Source organism: Panthera onca, chromosome D1, assembly GCF_046562875.1.
Source record: "Panthera onca isolate mPanOnc1 chromosome D1, mPanOnc1 haplotype 2, whole genome shotgun sequence".
Classification (NCBI taxonomy): Eukaryota; Metazoa; Chordata; class Mammalia; order Carnivora; family Felidae; genus Panthera; species Panthera onca.
Genome location: NC_138348.1, coordinates 60,136,951 through 60,159,831, shown reverse-complemented (window position 1 = coordinate 60,159,831; position 22,881 = coordinate 60,136,951). Strand labels below are relative to the sequence as shown.

The window sequence follows — 22,881 nt, the reverse complement described above, 5'->3', positions numbered from 1 at the left end:
TCTGGTCATCAGGGCAGGGGCTGCCCAATGGACTTGTATTAAATGGATGACAGAGGCTCAGTGAAACCCAAGCCTAGGTCTCACCGCCCACCCCCCCCAGCCCTGCCACTCCCTGTCCCATCCGCCCCCTGCCCAGCCACCCTACAAGGGAGGGAGATTGTGCATGGCTTGGTGCATCCCCACCCATCCCCTTTGGGCCCCACCTGCTGAGGATCAGATGCCGCCTCCCTGGGGCCCCAGCATGGCTCTCTCCATGTCCCGTACAGAAGCTGGTCTGGGGACCTCTGGAGAAAAAACTCTCAGGGGTGTTGATACCTGGTTGGGTGTCAAGAGACCTGTTTCCAAACTCCATCCTGATGTCTGACCTTGGCCCAGTCACTTGACTGCTCTAGGCCTCATCTCTGAAAGCCGCAGGGCGGGTATGGGAATGTGGGAGAAGGCCCCGGAGGGGCGCTCAGGGCTATGAAGAGACTGAAGAGGGCTGTCAGAGCTCCTGAAGCAGTGGGGGTGGCTCGCGGTGAGAGACTGCACACCGCGAGGCAGGGGAATAGAGGCTTTATTGGGGACACGCAGCGCATGGGGTAGATACGGTAGGGCAGAGTGGGGGTACAGGTAGTCTGCACCATGAGGGTCCCCAGAGCGGCAAAAAGGCAAAGGGCAGCGCCATCTCCAGGGGTCTGGACTCCCCTAGTTGTCAGCAGAGAAGGCAGGCAGGCATTGCTGGGACTTCAGGCCCCAGAGCTGAAAGTCAGAAACGACCACAGCCAATTCCCACCTAAAGAATCCCAAGGGACGCGTGGGTGGCTCAGTCATGAAGCGTCCGATTTCGGCTCAGGTCACGATCTCATGGTTCATGGGCTCTAGCCGTGTGTCAGGCTCTGAGCTGACAGTGCAGAGCCTGCTTGGGATTCTCTCTCTCCCTCTCTCTCTGCCCCTCCCACATTTGTGTACTCTTTCCCTCTCTAAATAAATAAAACCTAAGAAAAAAAAAAAAAAGAATCCCAACTCCAATACCTGCTCCTCTTTGCACATTTCCAGAGTGGGGGGCTCGCCCTCCCAGCAGCCGCAGCCACTGGGATGGCTCTCAACCTCTATCTCTCAGGGTGTCTGCTCGCAGGGCCCTGCAGCCCTCGATGGCTCTGCTTCTTGAGGAAAATGGGCCTGTTTCTGACAAGAACAAACCAGGGCTGGCCTGGAGACAGGGTGTTAGGGTCACTTCCTGAGGTGCCAGCCAGGCCCGCCCCTCCCTCAAAGAAGGCTCACTGGGCCTGGGCGTTCCCTGCCTGGGAACCTGGAAGAAACCTGACATCCCAGCAAAGAATCTACTGTCTCCTGCTCCAGAGCTCCCAGCTATCTAGCTTCCCCAGGGAGAGGGAGACCCCTTCACTATACTGTTCCCCACTTCATTGTATGAACCTCACAGGCTCTCAGCTCAGGGGGCCCCCCTCCCCAAGGCCATCTTGGCCAAGCCCCTGATAAGGGCCACCCGCAAACCAGCTGGGCAACTACATAATAGATCATCTAAAATCAGACTTGCACACAGGGCAGGTACAGACTCTAGAACATAGCCTTATGAATATAGTGTGCTCTCTCTCAATATATATGCACAAGTACAGATAGAGACATCCCTCTGTAACATGTTATATGTCCTCTCCCTGTCACTTCTCCCTCCTGAAGTCGTTCTCCAAAGAGCAAGAGTTGGCAAGCATAGCTGCTAGCCTGCCAGTCACTCCCCACTGCCCAAATCAAGCCCCGCAGCAACCCTGCCTGAAGTCCCGAGGCCCCTGGGGCATCATGGGACCACACCAGGCCCAGGCCAGGAGTAAGTGCCTTCCTGGGTCCTCAGGCTGAGTGTTCACCTCTGGACTTCTGTCGCCAGGAGGGTGCCAAATGCCCATGTGTGGATTCCCCAAGGAGGCCACTCTGTCGTCGGTCTCCCCATCTCCCATCTCCAGAGGAAGTCCGATGGCGGGGAACTTGGATCTCTCTTTCTGCGTGTCTATGTCTGTCTCTCTCGGTCTCTTTGAGTCTCTGTCCGGACAGCGAAGCAGAGAGAAAATAAATGCGCTCGGCCCCCTCCATCTGCCCACACAAGGCCAACCAGGCTCCATGGTCTACAGCAGAAGCAACGGCCACCGGTCCAGCTTCTAGACTACAAGTCCTTTGCATCTTCCTCCCGTGAGCAGGAGCGCCAGCACCATGGAGAGGAGAGGAGGAAGGACACAGGCTCAGGGGGCCCCGGGAGAGCTGAGTACAGGCCAGCAGCTAGAAGAACGTCCTCAAACACACGCCTCGGGGCAGGGGGCACGGGCAGGGCTGGCACGGGGAGGGGGCAGCAGCGAGCAGCTGCCGTCAGAGCTGGTTAAAGACCACGGAGGCCTTGAGGTTGGCGGGTTCCAGGCCCTCGCTGAAGGCGATGAGGAAGTACATGACCTTGCGGATCTTGGCCAGGTCCGACAGGCGCTCCCCGAACTCCAGGGCATCGGCCTCATTCCAATCCATGGTGTCCGAGTCCTCCTTGTGCCAGAAGATGGCAGCAGGGTCCAGCAGCTGGCGCGTCATGAGGTTGGTGAGGTCGGGCGTCCAGTTCTGGGAGGTACCCGTGATGGTGACCTTGCCCGGCTTGTCCAGCACGACGTCCCAGCGCTCAAACTGCAGCTTCTGCTGCTGGATGAAGTCAAGGCGGTACACGGACTCGGCCGGCCGCAGCAGCTTCTCGCCGTCCTGGCGCTTCTCCCCGCGCTGCTTCAGGCTCTCCACGCGCAGCCGCATCTGCCTGGTCAGGTCGTGGTCCAGGACCAGGGGCATGTTGAGCTGCGGTGGCTTGGGCCCGTCCTCCGCCATGCCCAGCTGCTGCTGTTCCTCCGCCGTCTGGGAGCCCGGTGTGCCGGGCCCTCGCTGCCAGGGCGAGAGGCCACCAAAGACGCCCCACCTACCCCTCCGCCTTCCCCCGTCCCCTCCCCTCTTGGCCACTGGCCCTTCCCGGCCCTGCCCAACCCTCAAAATGGGGGTGGGAGTCCCCAAACGCCTCCTCTCTACGCCTGGAAGAGGCTGTAACACAGGCACTGCAGGCAGGCGGGAGGCGGCCAGGCTCCTCGGGGACCAGACTGCTGATGTCACTTGCTGTGGTAACCGCCCCGACTACCTGACTCCCAGGGAAGGGCTGGGAGCGCTCGTTTGTGAAGGAGGGAGGCTGCGTGGGGCAGTAAGAAGGGGCGGGAGGTGGGGAGCAGCCGCTCACTGTAAGGAGAGAGGCTTTACTGGGGACACCCTGGCAGGAGGGTAGGGGGGAGCAAGGAAGGAGAGGCCTCCTGATTTGAGATGTAAAGTCACCCTAGATAAACCCTGTAGCCACTCTGACCCAGAGTCACCCTCACCACTCCACACTCAACCCCCAAGGCCTTCCATCCCATTCCCAGGGTCCCTGAGAACCCTCCCCCCAGCCCTACTACCAGGACTGGCCTGGCCACCACCATCTCTGACCTAAACCCCTGTTCCCAAACTTCAGAGGTCATCAGAATCAGCTGCAGGACTGAAACACGATTGCTGGGCTCCAGCCCCAGCACTTCTGACTTAACAGGGCGGACAAAGCCTAGGAATCTGCACTTCGACCAGCCTCCCAGGTGATGCTGATGCGGCCGGTCCAGGGATGGTGCTTGGAGAATCACTGACCCACGTGATTCCTGCCTGCCGGCCCTGCCTCCACGCTGCACCCCACGGCAGCCCCATGCCCAGGTCTCCTCCCACTAGAATCCCACCACTTATTCCACCTATATCAAGCCTCAGTCTCCCCCGGGAGACTTGAGGCTGAGGAACAATCTGACAAACGTCCGTATCTCCAGTGCCTGAGGTGGAATCAGTTCAGCTATTACGTTCCGGTCAATGGAAGAAGTGGAATACGTGAGTGCATCTGGGAGCAGGGTAGGGGAGAGGGGAAGGTGCCATGGCATGCCACACGCAGAAAAGAGGACAGAGGCACAGGCCAAAGTGTTAAGAGCTGAAAACGATCTGAAGGGTCTAGTGGACCACAAGCACAGACTACTGCTAGATGGAGGCTAAATCAGCCAGTGGGATCTTGGGCTACATGAACAAGAGTATCACCAAGGTCACCAAGGGAGACAGAGCATCTGGTCCTGTTAAGATAACACCTAGAGCCCTGAGATCAGCTCTGGGGGTCGCTGGCGGCAATTCCCCGAGGGTATTCGAGAGAATGCAAGAAGCCAAACTGCCTGACCCTCACAGAACCTTTCTAGCTGCAGGGAGCAACACGGCTGAGGAATTACTGTTAAATTAAGCCAGCACCCAGAACAGAGCATGCCACACAGGAGGTCCTGGGAAAATGCTTGTTGAATGAATAATGAATAAATAACACTGATAAGAGAACTGATGTGTTAGGGGCCAAGGTCGACCAGAGGAAGACATCTGCGTAGATGGGAGAGAACAGAGACATGACTGAAGCGAAAAATGAGGTTTGGGGGCAGGTGTGTGTCAAAGTGCAGGATGAGGGAGATGCCTGGAAGGTGAGGGCGGCTGAGGGTGAAGGCTGATGGGGATACAGACAGGATCTGAGGCTGGGATGGTGAGGGCGGGGTGCCAGCCGCACAGGCAGAGGAATCCCTGGGACACAGCAGTATTTGGGGTGGAAAAGGCTGGGGAATTGGTGGTGCCGAGCCCTCGGTGCCTGAGTGGCAGCTGGGTGGCTGTGGAGCGTAGGGAGCAAATGGCATAAGCCTGGAGGGGTTTACAAGTGGAGGGTGCGGTCTGGAAGCAGCACTGAGGAAAGAGAGGATGCCAGCCCCATCTCTGGACCTGTGGGATGCTGGGGGAGGCGTTCAGTTTCTACTGGTGGGGACCCTGGGGAGAGCCTGGTCTCGGCCTGCTTGGGTTACCGACCCACCGGAGGAGGCTGAAGGTGGAAGTCGTCTGGGCCTCAGCCATACAGGGCAGGAGGGAGGGGCGGCGAAAGGTGAGGAAAGCCCGAGTGGGAAGGGAGGAAAGGAAGGGGGCAGGAGGCTGCAGGTGGGGCTGGGCCCACTGCCATCCACAGATCTCTGCTCCGCCCCCAGACACCTTGGGAAGACCCACTAAAGCCTGGCATAGGGATGAACACAGGAGAAAAGCAAGGGACCAAGTTGCACATGTGATTGTAAAACTACATACTGAAAAACAAAACAAACACCCCTTTAACCCCAACTGGAAAAACTGACGAGAAGGAAATACAGTAACCCCTTAACGCTGGCTGTTTCTGGCTAAAGAAAACCTTAAGCAACGTTGTATTTATTCAAACCTTCTGTCCCCAGTACCTAGAATGGTGCTCGGGGCATAGCTAGTGCTCAGTTAAACTGGGATGAGCGAACTGCCACGAAGCTAAAGGGCATGAAATGCACATGTAACAGGGGCAGGGGTGGGATGGCAACCATTTTAAATAGAACTAAAAAAGAGCCCAAGCCCTGCCACCAGGTGCCTCTCCCAGGCCGAGCCCCAGGACCGGCCACCCCGCAACACTCCCCTCTCAGACATCCAGTCCCTCACTTTCTCTCTGCTCTCTTTCTGTCCTCCGGCCAGAGAGGCTCGGGGCAGGGATCAGGCCTGGGGCTGCACCAGACTCTGGGGGGAGGTGAGCTCACAAAGGACCTTGGGTCTGGCTTGGGCCAGGTCACGCTTGATAGCAGATGCCCTGTCCCACTGTCACATCCTGATTTCTGGTCCACAGAACCTGGTCACCCGAAAGCCCACTGTCCCACCCTCAGAGAATGTACAGTCAAGGTGAGGAGACCAATATGCCCCTACCAGGGATCCCATAGGAGGGGGAGGCCCACTGCCAAGGGGTACATCACAGAACAGAGAAACAGGCGGGGCACACAGAGGTGGGGCAGGGAGGAGGATTTAACACGTGTAAATTGCCGTGAAATGCCACAGGTTCCCCCCCCCCCCCCCAACAGGCTGTTTCTTCCTCCTACAACTCTGGAGACTAGAAAGGTCAGGTTGACACCAAGGCGAGGGGTAGGAACCTGACCTGCCCGATGGCATGTAACGACATGGACCCAAGCCAGAATCACACCCAGGCCTGGCTGGTTTCAAATCCTGTGCCCGCCAGCCCCAGGCTGCATCAAGAACTAGAGGTAAGAGGGTGGCTTCCTGGAGGAGGGGGTACGGGTGTTGAGGGCACGATGTAGCAGCATGTGAGGTTAGGCATCCCCAGAGTGAGGAGGCTGGGGGGAGCAGGGGTGCAGCTCAGGCCGAGCACCCCTGTTCCATGGAGGAAACAGGGTGGGGCAGGGGAGGCCCTGCAGGGTAACGGGCCCTAAAGTGAGGGGTGACAACAAACAGGGCCCAGTCAGCAGGGACAGGAGGGGAGGCAAGGCACAGTAATAAGCTCCCCAGGGCCTCCTGCCTCCTTCTAGGACCTGGGAGCTGTCACCACAACAGCACCCGGAGGCAGAGTGCAATTAGCCAGGAGCACTTTGCTCTGCTCCAACCCCCTGGGGACCCAAGCTCCTGGAGATCTGCCTCCTGGCCCTTGAAGGCTCGAGACCAGCCAGGCCCGGTGCCCTGACATCCTGCAGGAGGAACCTTCAGCCCAGAGACGAACACAGACCTGCCACAGCATGGATGACAGACCTCCTGCCTGTGGGTCTGGGGCCCCTTCCTCCACTCACCAAATGGGGATCTGCCCCAGGGCACTGCCTAAGGCCAGGCCCAGGACAGAGCACACAGCAAACTGAGGCTCCTCCCTACAATGGCTAGAGAGCCCATTCCCCAGGAGGGGACACAGCGGGTCAGGCTCTGGCCCCACGAGACACAGGGTAGGAAAGCGGGCTGTGGGGTTGCTGGCCAGTAGCTGGGTCCAACAAATTGGAGAAGGGCTCTGCTCTCAAAACTTTCTTGAGCATTCTCTGTGTCAGGCTCCCGCTGGGCTCACCGACAAGATGTAGTTGGGTCAGCTTTGCCCAGGGGGAGCTCATCTCAAGAAGGGAGACCACAGGTAAACAGGTGATTATAGGGCAGGTGGGAAGTATAGGGCCAGCCCTGAAGGATTCCTGTGTGCCACCTCCAGCCCCAGACGGAGCCCTGACCAAACTAGGGGTGGGCTCAGAGGCAGGAGGACCTTGCTCTGGGCTCAGAGAAGGGGGTTGGAGCCTGGAATCAGGGGGGCAAGGATAGCTCTATACCCAGCGAACAGCACTGAGCCCCAACCCCAGTGAAACGATCCCACATGTGGCTCTCTGAGGCCCTCCCAACGTGGACATCCTACAACTACCCATGTCTACAGGCTTCAGCAGTGGCCTTTGCTGAGGGCCCTACAGCACCTGTGTCCCTACAGACCATCAGGAGCCAGGCTCCAGGAATACCCACCCCAGGGTGGCTTTGAAAGGTCACACCCCCGTCCAGAAGACACGAAAATAGAGCACCTGCGACAGTCCCAGCCTCGGCTAAGGGCACAGCTCCCTCTGATGGCCGAGGGACGCCACAGACAATAAGAACAAACGCACTGCTCCTTGGTCCCTGCTTGCCTGGGAACACCCATTATGTTCTACGAATATTAATTATCATAACACTGGTGATGCAGACACCATTCCCTGAGCACTGCACCCTGAGAACAGTATCTCGTTTTGCCCTAACAAACTCCCTGAGAGGGATCTACCCTCATATCCTGGTTTTCCGGATGAGTAACCGGAGCTAACAGCGACCACATAGTGAGGCGGGGGCTCCAACCCAAGCCATAAGGCTGAGGTGCCCGGAGCTGGTCAGCCCCGCCGCCAGTTCCTCGTAGGAAGAGCAGGAAGGGCAGGGGTGAGCAAGGGGCAACGACCTGTATCTGCTGACACGGGAACCCAGGATGCAGTCCCAGCTGATTACTCTTCAGAGACCAGCACTCCAGCGTCTACTCCAGCAGCCCTGCCTCCCCAAGAAGGGACCGTGCAGTGTGGGGGTAAGGGGCTGCACTGCCGAGTGCTGTCACAAGCGGGCGGGGCGTCACGAGAGAGCCAGTTCTTCCCAGCCTAAACTCTTGGTGCCGCTCGAGAACATCAGTGCTTGGAACCCAGAAACACGAAACAAAATCATCTGAACCACTCCTGCTGACCAAGTGAGGAAACTGAGGCCAAGATAAGGGCAAGGACTGGCCAAGTCTCGACAGCAGGCACTGGCAGGGGGTCTCCTGAACCCCAATGAGTGGGGTCTCCACACTGCACATGATTCAGGTCGCTTCCACATTTCACACGTGAATATTCCACCAAGTGGCTACGGGGACACTGTGGGCCCCCACATGTCAGGTGGGGACACATCCGAAGGCCCCTGGGAGCCACACAGCTTGCCAGCACCTAGGCCTGGGGATCCTCAGCTGGCAGGTGAGGGAAAGGTGATTCTGCTGCTCAGCCAACGCCGGGAGCCCTGGTGTCACCCCGCACCCCACCCCTGCACAAGTGTTCATAAAGTCACCTCTGCAAGTTCAGGCTGCACCTCCCTTGTCCAAGCGGTGAGGGCCCCACCCCACACCTCACCTTTTGCCACAGTGACTCCCGGGAGGCGAGTGACGAGCAGGCTGCCACAAACCAACAGTTGCCCACTTGGCCCTGGTGCAGGTCGTGGGAGCTGATGCCGTCCACAAAAAGGCGGGGGTCCTCACATATGTCCTGCGGAGAAGCCAAGAGGAGACCTCACTGTCAGCATGGAGATTCACCACCTCCCCTGACAGACTGGGGGGCCCCCTGAGCAGCCAGTTGGTTTTCTCTGAATCCAGCTCCCCCCTCACACCAGGTGCGGCCTGGAATGCCCTTCTCCCATCGCCCGACTGAAGAACTCTGCCCTTCTCCCAGAGGTTCAAATTGATCAGATGCTATGGAAGGTCTTTGGGGGACTGGACCCTGGGCACCTCCCTTTCTCCTGCCCTCCATGGTCTTCCCCAACCAGCCAGGGGTCGGTTCCCATCATGCTCCTCATCCTCCAGCATCAGCAGCCCAGCAGCACCCACACCAGCCCACCCTCAGGGCCCCCCTCACAAAGAGGGTGGGGCCCCAGGGGGGAGACAAACACCCCACAGGTGATGAACGAGTGGCAAAGGCAGGGAGGAGCAGGGAGCTGACCATGCCAGGCCTCACGTGGGCACATCCTCAGGCTACCTCGCTGGATCCTCAACCCACCCCAAGAGTGTGGGGTTGTTACTCTATTCTATGGATAAGCAATGAAGGTTCAGAGAAGGGCAGTGATTTGTCAAGGGCACACAGCAAGCAATACTGAGCAGAGCCGTTGAGCAGACATCCACAGAGCTTCTAGAATGCCTTTCGTGTGTCCAGTGTGGGCCCAATGGGTCAGCGGGGGCAGGGGCTGGGCATGACGGCAGTTTCCTTCCCCTTCCCAGTCCAGGTCTCTGCTTGGGGCATGCGTGTGCCCGCCTGTGTCCCGAAGCATCTATACTCCACGGAGCTGAGAGGGAGTGACTGCTCCCCAAGGTGGGAGGTGGTAAACACTGAGACACACCTACCATGTGCCAGGCAACCTGCTGGCACCACGATCAATCCTCACCATGATCCTGAGAGGTGGGTACTGTGCCCATTGTACAGATGAGGAAACTGAGGCCCAGAGAGGTTGAACAACACGCCCCAGACACACAGCTGGGTCTGCCTCCCTATCAGCTGGTTCAATCACAACCCAGCTACTGAGGTCCTACCGCACGCAGCCAGTAGAAGTCAGCAGAGTCAGGAAGATGGAAGTCAAATTCCTGTTTCCCATTTACTGGCTGTGCAACTTTGGGCCGGCGGCTCAACCTCTCTCAGCCTCCATTTCCTCACCTGTGCAAAGGAAGCAGATGATTATTCCTGCAGGGCTGTGTAAGGACTCCATGGATTATGGAAGCCAGGCACTCGGCAGGGAAAACGGGGCAAAGGGCTATCGGTCCTCACTAAGGCATCTGGGACTCCGGTTGTCACCTCTGCCTGGGAAAACCTGGGTTTTGGAGGGCCAGATTAAAGGCCAAAACTCCCCCAAGGGTGTGAACAGCTCCAGATAGGACTCCAGGGTGACCCAGAGCCAAGCCACAATGTGGCTTCCCCATAGTACAGACTGTGGGATGCCACAGGTCTGAGTAATATTGCCCCAGGTCACGGAAACACGGCAAGGCTGTGCTATCAGGAAGCAAGGGCAGCAAGAAGCCTTGCCTCCCTCCCCGCTGCCCTCCTTATCTTATTTCCTAGGCTCTGGCCCACACCCAGCTAGACTGGAGCCAGACGGAGCCATGACTTAGCATCTGCCTCCCTAGAACGGCAGGCAGGGGCGGGAGTGGAGGGGCGCCTCATATCCGCAGATCCCAGCCACATCCCCAGCACGGGAGAAGAGACAACCACCACTTGGCATCACCAGGGTCTGCAGAGATGACCTCCTAGTACCCCTCCCCTTCAGATCTTCCTGCCAAGGCCCTGGACAGAGACAGGATGGCCCATCCGTTCTCAGAGGAGGATGTTGAGGCCCAGCAGGCAGTGACACCCAAGGTCACCAGGGTCAGGATCTCAAGACCTATGTCTAGCCTTCCACCTTTCTTGGGCTATCGAGTAGGCACAGAGCACAGAACTAGTCAGGGAAATTCCGGGCCAGGGGGAGGGCCCTTGAGAAGGAAGAGCTTGACCCTGTCATGTGCCCACAGCTATGACAGCAGGAACCCAGGCTGCAGGGAGGCGGTTATGCCAACACAGCAGGCATGGAGAGGGTTGGTGGCTAGGGAGGCTCGACTCCAAATTCACCCCAAGATGGGATCCAGCCACAGCGCTGAGACGCACGCCTTCTGACACCATGCTCGTCTGGGCTCCCGGCCACCTCTCTCCCGTCCACACCGTCCAGTGAGGTTTGCCTTTGGGCCACCCCACCGGCCTGCGAGCTCCAGGGCAGGGCCCAGGCCCGACTCCGCCCGCCCCACGACCAGGGTCGGGAGCAGGGCTCGGCAGGTTCTGCTGGGGCTGTAGGCAGGATCCCGGCGAGAGAGGGCAAAGTGGCACACAGGACTGGACCGGTCAGGCAACTGCTGCGAGCCCCAGGCCAAGCCGTCCCCCAGGGCTAGGAGGTGACAGCTCCTCTCCTCCACATATTTCTCTCTGGGGCATGGCCTTCTACGCTTTCTACGGCTTCTACGCCTGCAGTCACCTCTCTTGCCTCTCAGCCTTCAGCCAGTCAGACCGGCTCCACCGGACACAGTTCAGAGCCCAGAACCATCTCCCTCTGGGGCACAATAAGAACCTCAGGTTTGCAGGCCCGGTGCACAAACAGGAATGCAGCAAGACAGCGGACCCAGGGCGCATTCTGCCTCCCCTTCCACCCTGCTCATCTGTCACCTCCCTCTGGGGATCTGAGATCGCGACAGGAATCGACCACACGGCCGGGGAAAGGCCCGGGAAGGAAGCAGTCCCTCTGCCTGCCTGGGACACAGGAGAAAAGGGCAGGTTCTCAGGAGCACTAGCCTGTGCCCCATCCCCTCTGCAACAGACCTGCCTCTCCATCCCCCATCCCCTGCTTCCCCTCTCTTCCCACAGCAGTCCCCTCCTGCAAGGCCACGCAAGCACACGCACAGAAGGGAATCTTTCCGGAGGGGTGGTGCAGAGGCCCGGACGGCTGGCCCTGGTGAATCTACCTGTTCCATGGCACAGGGGCCTACCATCCAGCACAGCCAAGGAGTGGGGTCTTCAGCAAGTGCTTGCGTGATGAACATGAGCCCAGGGCTCGGGGCTGGGGACCACCAGGCCACCTTGGGAGAATTCAGGGAGGTTCTAAAACACATCTGTTTGTGGAACCCCTACTTGTTCTCTTTGGTTCCCTTTGGTCCCTTTGGTTCCACCAAAGGACCTACATGCAAACTTATCTCCAGAGATGGGGAGAGGCTGGATGGGGCAGCGGGTGCTCTGTCCCCACAGAGATGAAAAGGGGCCCCTACTAAGGCCCTGCACCTGAGAGAGGAGGCAGCCCTTCATACCTCCACACTCTCGGGATTCCCCGAGTCACAGGCCTCGCTGACAGTCTTCCTCTCTTATCTCCCTGGCCAGGCCTGTGGGAGGCCAGCAGGCCTTGCCAAACTGGAAGGAACAAAGAAACAACGAACCCAGAGGAGTGAGCCATAAGACAGGTGCCCTGGGTGGGTAATGAGGCGGACAAGGCCTGGCCCCACCCACAAGACAGGGGTCTTTCCAGGCAGGGCCAGCTCTGGGTCCTCAACCCGGGGTTGGCAAGGAGCAGGTGGGCGAGAGAGGGAGCCGGTTTGTCATGTGTTCCCCTTGTGTTGACACCACAGATACCTCAAGTCCTTTCAACCTCCAGCAACCATGATCAGCAAGTTATTCTCCCCATTTACAGATGAGGCAACTAAGGCCAAGGTCATACCTCCCACGACCCTGCCGGGAGGGAGGGCCAAGTCCATCTGAATGAAAAACCAGCCTCCTCATTCCATTTTGGGGGAAAGCAAGAGGGCGGCCAGCAGGGAGGGAGGCTGACTGAGGAGATCCTCAAGAACAGAGAGGCCATGATACTGACCAACCTAAACGAGAGGGGCTGAAGGTGACATGGGAGAAAGAAGGCCTTCCCAGGGGCTTCCCAGAAAGGGCTCTTTGCTCTATTTGTAAACAGTCAGGTCACAGGCCCCAGGAAGTAGGACTCCATGGAAACACGGCCGCCTCAGGACAAAGTTCCATCTCACTGGCCAAGAACCAAGCAGCTGGGAGTTCATGGTCACCCCACTGGGCTAGTCTCGCCCCACCCGCCTGAGGCAAGCCGGGCCTGACTTTCTGCTCCACCGACCGCCCATCCTGACGGTGCGGTGAGGGCGTGCCCGATATTCGAGCCTGCACCACCCAGCAGGCACCGCTCACACACCCACCATCCTGCACACCCCGATCCACACAGTCTGGCCTCCTCATCCAACACCACTCGGCCGTGCCTGGCCTTCAACCGCCTCCCAAACCCAGAACTGATCCCCCACAGCCACCTCCGAGCTGCACTCAGGCATCTCCCAGCCGACACCAACCACCACGGCAGGGGCAGCTCTGCTCCTCCTCTTACAGTGTCTAGAAAGGACCGGACACCAAGCCCAGTGAGGAAGGCAGTGAAGGAGGGGGCAGCATGGCAGGACTCCCAAACTGGCCGGGAAAGGGGCCCAGAGAGGGCAGGTGACTCCACCAGGATCACACAGCAGGGGGAGGCTGAGCCAGCCATGTTGGCATTTCCTCCTCTAGCACAGCAAGCCCAGCTTTCCCCAGCCATGCCTCGCCAGCCTCCTTCAGAGGCACAGATCTAAAATGTCTGGGTGCTGGCCAGAGGGCAGGACAAGGGCAGCAAAGGGGTGGAGTGAGGAAGGCAGAGAGCTCAAGTGTCTCCCCCTCCAACACACACACACACACACACACACACACACACACACACACACACACACCCAAGGCCTCACAAAGGCTCTTTGAGGCTGGCCTCCTTCCCCACCCACCAGACAAAGGAGGGAGAGGAAGACGTGGGGGTAGGGGTTCTGAGAGGCAAGAATCTTGTGGCCAGGAGGCTTCTGGGAGTTCTGAAGAATCAAGGCAGCTCACAGGGCCGAAGTGAAAGGTCTGGTGTCAGGGTGGAGGGCCAGGCGAGGCAGGACTCCTGGGTCCCAGGCTGGCTCTGTTACCGACTCCCTGGGCAATCAGGGCATTGCCTCCCCCTTCTGGCCTCAGTTTCTCCACCTCTCAGGTACCCCAGTCCAAGAAAATACACAGGATTGTTTGAAGTGGAAGGGATTTGAGATCATAGCCTAGGAAAGGGACATGAAAACTAAATTCCATTTGCCCAAAATGTCTAGGAGGCTGGAGGGAAGTTTGTAAAATGCAAATCTGACCCTGTCACACTCCACAGAAAGCCTCGCCTTCCAGGGCTCCCACGGCCCCAGAGTGCACCAGCCCCACCAACCCTAGGACCCAGGCTTCCTCGTCCCCTACGTTCCTGCCATGTCCCAAATAAGCCTGAGGGTTTCAAGTCTCCCGCCCTTTCCAGACTGTGCTGCCTCACCCTTCAACTGTGAGATGCCTCTTCGGATTCACGGGCAGCAGGGCACAGCACAGTCCCCTGCACAAACGTCCCTCCCGTGTGACCAACTCAACACCAGCAGCCTCCCAGTCACCCGGGTCCCAGGGGTGCCCACTCTCACACGTAGGAATCGGGGTGAAAGAGGACGAAATCATGTCATGAGGCCAAACACTTCTGCTCAACACGGTCTAGCCTCGGCGACCAAGGCTGGGACAGGGGTGGGCAGCCAGACAGATGCCGTGGAATTCACCACTCTCAACAGTGATGGTGCCAGCTGCCTGGACTGGGTGCCAGGTGCAGGGCCAGACTTGTTCATGTGCTATCTCTTCTAATGCTCCCAACAGCCCTGTAAGGTGCTATTGTTTTTGTTTTGTTTTGTTTTGTTTTTAACATTTATTTATTTTTGAGACAGAGAGAGACAGAGCATGAACGGGGGAGGGTCAGAGACAGGGAGACACAGAATCCGAAACAGGCTCCAGGCTCTGAGCTATCAGCACAGAGCCCGACGCGGGGCTCGAACTCATGGACCGCGAGATCATGACCTGAGCGGAAGTTGACCGCTTAACTGACTGAGCCACCCAGGCGCCCCAGGTGATATTGTTTTTCACTACTATTAACTACTTACCATAATAAATACTTTCATTTGCAGCAAATGACTGTTCCAAAACCATCACGAAAATAATTAGCAAACTCCTTACACTTCACCGTCACTCTACGTTTTACTAAAAATAGGTCACATCCACATTCACCTCATTTTTGGCCCAAAACCACCCCGGGAGAAGGGTGGCAGGGCGGAGGGCCCCATTTGCCCTGTGAGGAAGTTGAGGCCCAGAGAGGGGGCGAAATCCGGGCCAGGCAGTGATGGCCACAGGGTCAGGGCCCATGCTCGTGCTCCCTATCCAGGAGAAACCCCGCAGCAGGAGGGTCCTCCACTTTCTCAGCCACCCGGGGCCTCAGCCACCGCCCTGTCCCCCGCAGGCTGCTCGCCTCAGTTCCGGTTGCGACCAGACACTGACCTTGGGCCGCTTCCACCTGACAGTGGGCCCCGGGGTGCCCTTGTAGTACAGGGAGTCGTCGGTGGCTGGGAAGTTGGGGTCCTCGAAGAGCACCTTCCTGCGCAGACAGGCCCGCTTCAGGGCGGAGTAGTTCTGGTCCTCGTAGGGCTTCACACACGAGAACATGGTGGCGGCTACCCCAGCAGGGGAGGCCAAGACAAGGCAGCAGAGAGCTGAGGTGGGGACGTGGGTGGCTCCGGGGGTACCTGGGAGGACAGGAAGGTGAGGAGATCATCACTTACCGAGGACTGGAGGACCCGAGGCACACGGAGTCAGGTGACCCTTGCGTGCCCTCCCTGTGGCCCTGTGAAGCGGCCCCCTCATCCCCAGATGACAGGCCAGGAGCCGAGAGGCTCAGAAGCGGGGACAGACATAGCTGCTACTTGCACAACAGGGACAGGAACTAACTGACCTGACTCCACATCCTGAATCCTCTCATTTCTCATGCTTAGAGGGGGCGCCAGCCCACAGGCAGGCCAAGGGCACAAGCATAGTGATGCTGGGGCTGCCTGGCCACACCCACCTGCTCCTTCCTTTGTCACCAGCCTTTCCTAGACCTGCCAGGGCCGAGTCAGGCTCATGGCCAACTCAGCAGCTCCCTGGCAGGAAAGCAGCAGCACTGCCTCCAAGCTTCTCTCCCCTGGACCCTCCCCGCATGGCAAAGGCACATTTCTGTCCCCCGTGGAGGGCGCCCCCCTCCAGCCATCCATCGTTTACATTCTCTGTCAGCCCCACCCTCTAGCAAGCACTGCCTTCTGGAATAAACATCTCCTCCTCAATCCTACTGACCTAACCTCCCCTGAGGCCCCCCATCCCTCCTAACCTCCCATCCTCCCAAGCCAGACTCTCGCTGATGACTTCCCAGACCTCACAAAGGCTCACTCCTGAACAGTCTCATCTGGGTCCCCGGGGACGACGGCACTGCTTCTGGCTCCTCCCCCACCTCTGGCCTCCCTCTTCCCCTGGGGGCTCTGGGGGGCTGCACCAAGCCGTGTTCTGCTCACCATCTCTGCCTGATGACCCCCATCTCCCTGTGTTCAGCCTGGGCCCCTCTTCTAGGCCCCCAACCGGGCCACCCCTATGAGGTCCCGGGGTGCCCACAGCCATCAATCCCAGACTAAACCCTTCGCCTCCCTCCACACCTCCCCAGGATTCCGGTCCCAGGAGGCAGGACCGGAAGCACCCATTAGACCGGAAGCCCCCAGAGAGCAGGGTCCACTTGGTTTGCTCCTCCTGTGCATGCGGCCCCTGCACCGAGCTCGACACAGAAGGAGGCTGTACACATCAGCATCCTCCCTGCAACCCCCCTCGAGCTTGTAGCCACAGGTAACCAAACTGGAGGGCCACTGACCGGAGCGACAGGGCCAGGGAAGCCCTTCAGGAGGGGGCGGGGTGGGGAGGGGCCTGACGCATGCTCAGAGGACCAGGATCTGACAGCCCCTGTATCTCAGACTCCATCTGGGCTGCTGGCAGAGCTCCACCCCCGCCGTCCGGGTCTACGCAAACTGGGGCCTGCCCAGGCAACACTGCAATCCCACTGGGGCACAGGCCGTGACTTCCCAGCCCGGCTGAGGGAAACCGAGGCAAGGAATGCTGGCTTCTGGGGTGAACACAAGTTTGAAAACAAGACTGATGTGGGTGCCAGTCCCAACTGCGCCTCTCACCTGCTGTGTGGCCTTGAACAAGTCTCCCTCTCTGAGTGCCCATTTTCTCAGCTCCGCAATGGGAGCGATATTGCTTTAAGAACCGGAAGATGCCATTGCTGAGAAGACGGCTTAGCAGGCCAGAGAGAAGGGGATGAGAAGAGGAGGACACAAGTCACCTCTCATTACCAAGAGAGCAGCTCCATCTCTCCGGCACCTGCCATGTGCAACCCAGCAGGCAAGAGGCAGTATAGGAAAACAGTGCTGGGAAGTCGTTCACCGCGTCCATTTTTCAGGAAAGAAAACTGAGACTCAGGGGAGGGGCCTTGCCCCCATTCCATGGCAGAGCCTGGACTTGAACTCACATCTTTTGGTGCCTCCACCTTGGCCTGGTGACCCTGTGGCACAGGAGAAAGGGCTGATTCCACACACTCTGGCTGCGCCAGGTTCACGGGAAGGGAAAGACGAGGGATGTGACGGGGAAGGGAGTAGCAGGAAGGGCAGAAGGTGAGATGGGCGGTGAGTGTGGAACTCGGAGGGGCAGCAGGGAGAGCAAGGAGGGCTCACGGTCCCTGGCCGCCAAGGACACACGGCCACTTCACCTTCTGCCCCACATCCATACGGGGCCTGCTGGCTCTGCTGCTGTGTGACCTCAGGCCAACCACTTAACCTCTCCGGCCCCGCCTCTTCCAGGAAGGCCCAAAACACTTTCAGCCTGGGAGGCCTTAGGGAAAGAGGAGGGGAGCCTGGAGAGCCAGCCCCTGGACTTCTGACACACAGCCACTCAGGGGAGTCATTAGCATCACAGCTTCCAGTAGGGCCTGGTCAGGAAGCAATTAAAGCTGCAAGAATTAGATCAAAGAAGCTAAAAGCAGGATCCCAGAAATCAGCTCTAGCAATTCCAAATTCAGAGCCCAGAGGGCCCAGGGAGAGGGAGCAAGCTGGCTGAGGCAGCACAGCCAGGTCGGCCTGGCCAGAGAATGAAGATTCTGGTGGCCCTCCAGGCCACATGGTGGTCAACGTTCCCAGGAGGCTCTGCTCCCAGGGAGGCCAGAAACAGGAAAGCCTGGCTGGGCCCAGGCCAGGAGAACGGGGGCCAGGCCTGGCTGAAGGTCCAGCCCTGGCTCATCTCTCCAGCCTCACCCCTGCCAGCAAGGCTGCCCCAGCCTACTTAGGCCAGTCTCTTCAGCCCCAGCCTTTCTTTGCACAGCTTGTACCTCATGGCGACTGTCCTCTCACACCTTCGGCATGCCCCAAGAATACCTCCCACTCCACCCATTGAGTCAACACTCCCACGGGGTCATGGAGTCAATATGAGCTCTGCCCCCCCTCCCGATAGCTGCAGGCATCACTGCTGAAGGCCGCGGAGAAACCAAGAGTCAGGAAAGCCGGCTTCCAGATCTGGGGGCTCTTCTCGGGGCTCTTCTCTCTGGGCCTGAGTTTGGAGCATGGCACACCCCGCTTCTGAACGTCTTCACACTGTGTGTGAACCCGCACTGACAGGAGAGTCCGAGTTTCCCAGCTACTTTCAGCAGCCCTCTTCCCTCTGCCCCTGCCAAGCTCACCCCACCCCTACCATTCTCCATGCCACGTTCAGTGCTACGAACCCCCTGCAGTTCCTGTAGCTGTTTACTCGGAGCCTGTGCACGCACCGTTCCTTCCACATGTGCATACCCGGAGAACCGGTCATCTTTCAAGGCTCAGCCCAAGTGCCTCCCTCCCACCCCCAACCCGTCTCCTCTCCCCCTCCACAGGACGGGAAACCCTGTGACGGCACCCATTCCATCATGCCCCATCTGCGTAGGACTTATCCATCTCCCCGGCCCAGCCTACACCCCTGCAGGGCAGGGCCCGTGTCTGGCTCCTCTCTGTAACCTCAGGGTCCAGCACTGGGGGCAGGTTCAATACATCTGTATTGAGAGAGAGCCAACACGGGGGATGTAGGAATCCCTTCATGGATGGGAAAAACAGGCTCAAAGCATGGCAGGGACTACCAGAGAGGGTCAGCTTGCCGCATCTGAGCCGCACCAGCTCTCAGGCCCTGAAGGCAGGGCCTGCCCCTTCCCACTGCCCCCCTCCCTGCGACTCCCACTGCAGCACCCTCACCCCTGCTGTCGTGGGCGCTTCACAGCTGCACCCGGACACTCCATGCAGCCAGCGCTTCTCCAGCTCTTGGCGGAGAGCCGGCTCTAGTTCCCCAGTATCCTACGCTGTGCGACCCTGGACAGGCCACAACACGTCTCTGGTCTGCATGGTCCCCATCTGGAAGGAAGTGTTCATGTGCCAGGGTCTCTGGGAGGATCAAAGGAGACACTGCCGCACAGAACTGCCATTTTGTATGCTTCGATGCACGTGCTCCTGAGGGATGTCGATGTTGACGTCTGGGGTAGACAATGTGTCCACAGCCCTGCCAGGAGGGCGAGAACAATTCAGGCCTCCGCCCCCAAAGCACTTCATGGTCTAGTGTGGCCAGAAGACACAAGGCACATGGAATATGTCACCTCAGAGATTCCGGCAAGGGCGACGCAAGGAGGCGTTCACAGAGGCCTGGTCCCGGAAGTTGGCTGTTCTTTAGGAAAGGCCATTCCAGGCAGAGGGAACAGCTCAAGCGAAGTCTCAGCGGCAGGCAGTGCAATGCGATTCAGACCCAGCCGGGCACAGTGGGGGCTGCCGACTGAGCACAGGGTGCTAACCTGGGTCAGAACGAGGGCCTGAGAGCACTCACCAGGGAGCTCAGAGAAACCACTTTTCTGGCAGGTCGGTAGGACTTGAGTTCGAGTCCTGACTGCACACTTAGCACTGCACATCCTTGGACAAGCTGTTAACGCCTCTGAGCTGCTATGTATCAGCCCCACCTCGTCCCGGCTTCTCAGGTGACAGGGAAAGACAGGGAAAGGTGCCCTGGGCACCTCAGCCTGGAAATGGTGTGTACCCACTTCCAGGCGGCTGTGGCCCCGGCTGCTGTTGTTCCCTGGGCCTCGAGAGGTGGTGGGCATGGCCCAGCTGTGCACAGGGCGGAGTGAGGGCTCATCTGAGGTCACGCTGAGCCAGCTGCGGGAGGAAGCTGACGCCAGTGAGCCTTCCCTCGATGCTACGGCCACCACAGCCAGGGAGGAACCAGAGAGAGTCTGGTCCCATTTTATAGATGAGAACATCGAGGAATGTGTCCCAAATCTGCCACCCATTAGCTGGATCCCAAGCTTCCAGACTCCTTATCACACCAGGGCTTTTCAAAGCAGGGCCCCGATTAACATTGTGATCACTTTAGGGGGTACTTTGATGTGGCAGTAAAGACGTCAGTAAGAAAGCTGTTCCCCATCCCGTTCTCTCTCAAGGACTCTCTCTGAAGGAGAATTCGGTTTGGTCCAGCGTGTCAAAATCCCTTGTGGCCCCTGCGCACCTATACTTGCCGAAGGAGGATCAGCCCAGGCTCAGAACACCAGCATCTGGCCAAAAGTGAATGGATTTTTCTGCTGTTTTTCCTTTAGTTTTAAGTACCAGTTACCTTGTACCTATGGAGAGTAATACTGACTTTCTTTTTTTTTTAAGTTTATTTATTTTGAGAGAGCGAGAGAGCATGCACGCGCGTGTGCACACACACACACACACACACACACACACGAGCAAGGAAGGGGCAGAGAGAGAAAGAATCCCAAGCAGGCTCTGCACCCAGCACAGAGCCCAACGTAGGGCTCAATCTCACGACCCTGAGATCATGACCTGGGCCGAAACCAAGAGTCAGACACTTAACTGACTGAGCCACCCAGGCGCCCCATTACTGCCTTTCCATTTACAGCAGACAGTTTCCTTTAAGAAATACTAAGGACAAAGGAAGTTGACTTAAAGAAAACCATGAAGTTCACAGTGGTGTAGGGGAAGCCTCAGCAGTACACGGAGCCCTGGAGGGCAGGATGCAGCTGAGGAAGGAGCAGGACAGAGGCCCAGAGCCCTGCGGCAGGGGGCAGGTCACCTGACCTCTCTGGGCCTCGGGCCTCTCCTCTAAGAGGTAGGATAAAGAAGCCAGCACACAGAGGGCCAAGAACAGCCACGGCCATTTGAAGAAGAGCATGCTAGAGGATTCACACTAGCAGTTAATAAACCCTACCACAGGGGCACAAGGTGGCTCAATCAGTTAAGCGTCCAGCTCTTAGTTTGGGCTCAGGTCATGATCTCACAGTTTGTGGATTCGAGCCCCACATCGGTCTCTGTGCTGACAGCTCAGAGCCTGGAGCCTGCTTCGGATTCTGTGTCTCATTCTCTCTCTGCCCCTCCCCCACTTGTGCTCTGTCTCTCTCTCTCTCTCTCTCTCTCAAAAATAAATTAAAATGTAAAAAAAATATTTCAAAAAAAAAAAAAAAGACCTAAAGACCTATCATAAAGCTCTAATAATTTAGACAACGTAGTATTGGCACAGGAGAGATAAACAGACCAATGGAACATAGAAAGCCCAGAAAAAGGCCACAAGTAGGACACCAGGTTTATGACAAAGGTGACATCATGGTGCATTGGGAAAAGGATGGTCTTTTCGATGAGTGGTGCTGGGTGGACTAGTTAGCCATATGGAAAAAGATTCATCTTGACTCGTACTCCCCCATTATACACAAAAAAAAGTTCCACGTAGATTGCAAATCTAACCAAAAGGGAAAACAATAAAGCTTTTTGAAGAAAACAGAAGAAAAAGAGCATACGGGAGGAAGCAATCAACAAAATTAAAAGGCAGACTATGGAATGGGAGAAGGTATTTCCAAATGACATATCTGGTAAAAAGTTAGTAACCAAAATCTATAAAGAACCTATCAAATTCAACACCCAAAAAAACAAACAACCCAGTTAAGAAATGGGCAGAAGAAATGAATATTTTTCCAAAGAAGACATCCAGATGGCTAACAGACACGTGAAAAGATGTTCAACATCACTCATCATCAGGAAGATACGAATCTAAACTACAATGAGATATCACGTCACACCTGTCAGAATGGCTAAAATTAACAACTCAGGAAACAACAGATGTTGGTGAGGATGTGGAGAAGGGGAAAGCCTCTTCTACTATTGGTGGGAATGCAAACTGGTGCAGCCACTCTGGAAAACAGCATGGAGGTTCCTCAAAACGTTAAAAATAGAACAAGCCTATGATTCAGTAATTCCACTAGGTATTTACTCAAAGGATACAAAAACACAGATTCGAAAGGGTACGTACACCTCAACGTGTATAGCCGCGTTATCAACAATAGCCAAATTATGGAAAGAGCCCAAGTGTCCATCGACTAACGAATGAATAAAAAAGATGTGGTACGTATATACAATGGAATATTACTCAGCCACCAAAAGGAGTGAAACCTTGCCATTTGCAACGATGTGGATGGAGCTAGAGTGTATTATAGTGTATTATGCTAAGAGTAATAAAGTCAGTTAAAGACAAACACCACATGATTTCACTCAGATGTGGAATTTAAGAAACCAAACAAATGAGCATATGGGAAGAGGGGGGTAAGAGAGAGGGAGACAAACCATGAGACTCTTTACAACAGAGAACAAACGGAGGCTTGCTGGAAGGGTGTTGGGTGGGGGACAGGCTACATGCATGATGGGTACTAAGGAGGGCACTTGTTGGCATGAGCACTGGGTGTTACACGTAAATGATGAATCACTAAATCCTACTCCTGAAAACAATACTACACTACACATTAACTAACCAAAATTTAAATTACAACTTGAAGAGAAAAAGAAGAAAGAGATTATGTCCAAATGGCCGATAAAATGAGAAGAAAAAGCCCTCAACTGATAAAATGAGAAGAAAAAGCCCTCAACTTCGCTAGTCATCAAGGAAATGCAAATTAAAACCTCGATGAGATACCGCTACACCCCCACCAGAATGACTACAGGGAAAACCACCACACAGACACACACACACACACACACACACACACACACACTTCCTAAGCACACAGCTCTTCCGCATTGACGGTGGAAGTATGAATGGGTACAACCACTTTGCAAAACCATCTGACCCTAGCTATTAAAGCTGAACAAAGGCATCACTCAGCAATTCTACTCGTAAGTATACAACGAAGAGAAACACAAGCACCTGTTCACCGGGAGGCCTGTACAAGAATGTTTATCACAGCAGTGTTTGTTACAGCTGAAAATCGGGA

General features: G+C 57.0%; 2 protein-coding genes and 1 long non-coding RNA gene across 9 annotated transcripts in view; 1 reads left to right on the top strand and 2 right to left on the bottom strand.

Annotated features, from left to right (window-relative positions):
• The window catches only part of CAPN5 (calpain 5), a 52,757-nt gene that overhangs the window by 20,643 nt on the left and 9,233 nt on the right, over positions 1-22,881 (bottom strand). For 2 of the 6 annotated variants that reach the window (XM_078433081.2, XM_078433082.2), the window contains exons 2-3: positions 15,048-15,292; positions 8,505-8,636 (exon numbers count right to left, since the gene is read on the bottom strand). In XM_078433081.2, the coding sequence (XP_078289207.1) occupies positions 8,505-8,636; positions 15,048-15,212 (297 nt within the window). In that variant the 5' untranslated portion in view covers positions 15,213-15,292. The other 4 variants (XM_078433083.2, XM_060605543.3, XM_078433080.2 and 1 more) reach the window with 4 other exon arrangements.
• OMP (olfactory marker protein) lies at positions 148-3,136 on the bottom strand. Its single transcript, XM_060605549.3, has one exon. The coding sequence runs from the start codon at positions 2,842-2,844 to the stop codon at positions 2,353-2,355; it is 492 nt and encodes a 163-aa protein (XP_060461532.2). The 5' UTR covers positions 2,845-3,136; the 3' UTR covers positions 148-2,352.
• LOC145712468 (uncharacterized) lies at positions 5,680-14,749 on the top strand. Of its 2 annotated transcripts, none has more exons than XR_014135309.1 (3): positions 5,680-5,766; positions 5,943-6,122; positions 11,520-14,749. It is a non-coding gene; the product is annotated as an uncharacterized LOC145712468 (long non-coding RNA). The 2 variants fall into 2 exon arrangements; XR_014135310.1 differs by having other exon boundaries at positions 11,150-14,749.

Excerpts from the sequence above, each read along its gene's own strand:
- OMP (XM_060605549.3), bottom strand. The coding sequence starts at position 2,844 with ATGGCGGAGGACGGGCCCAAGCCACCGCAGCTCAACATGCCCCTGGTC.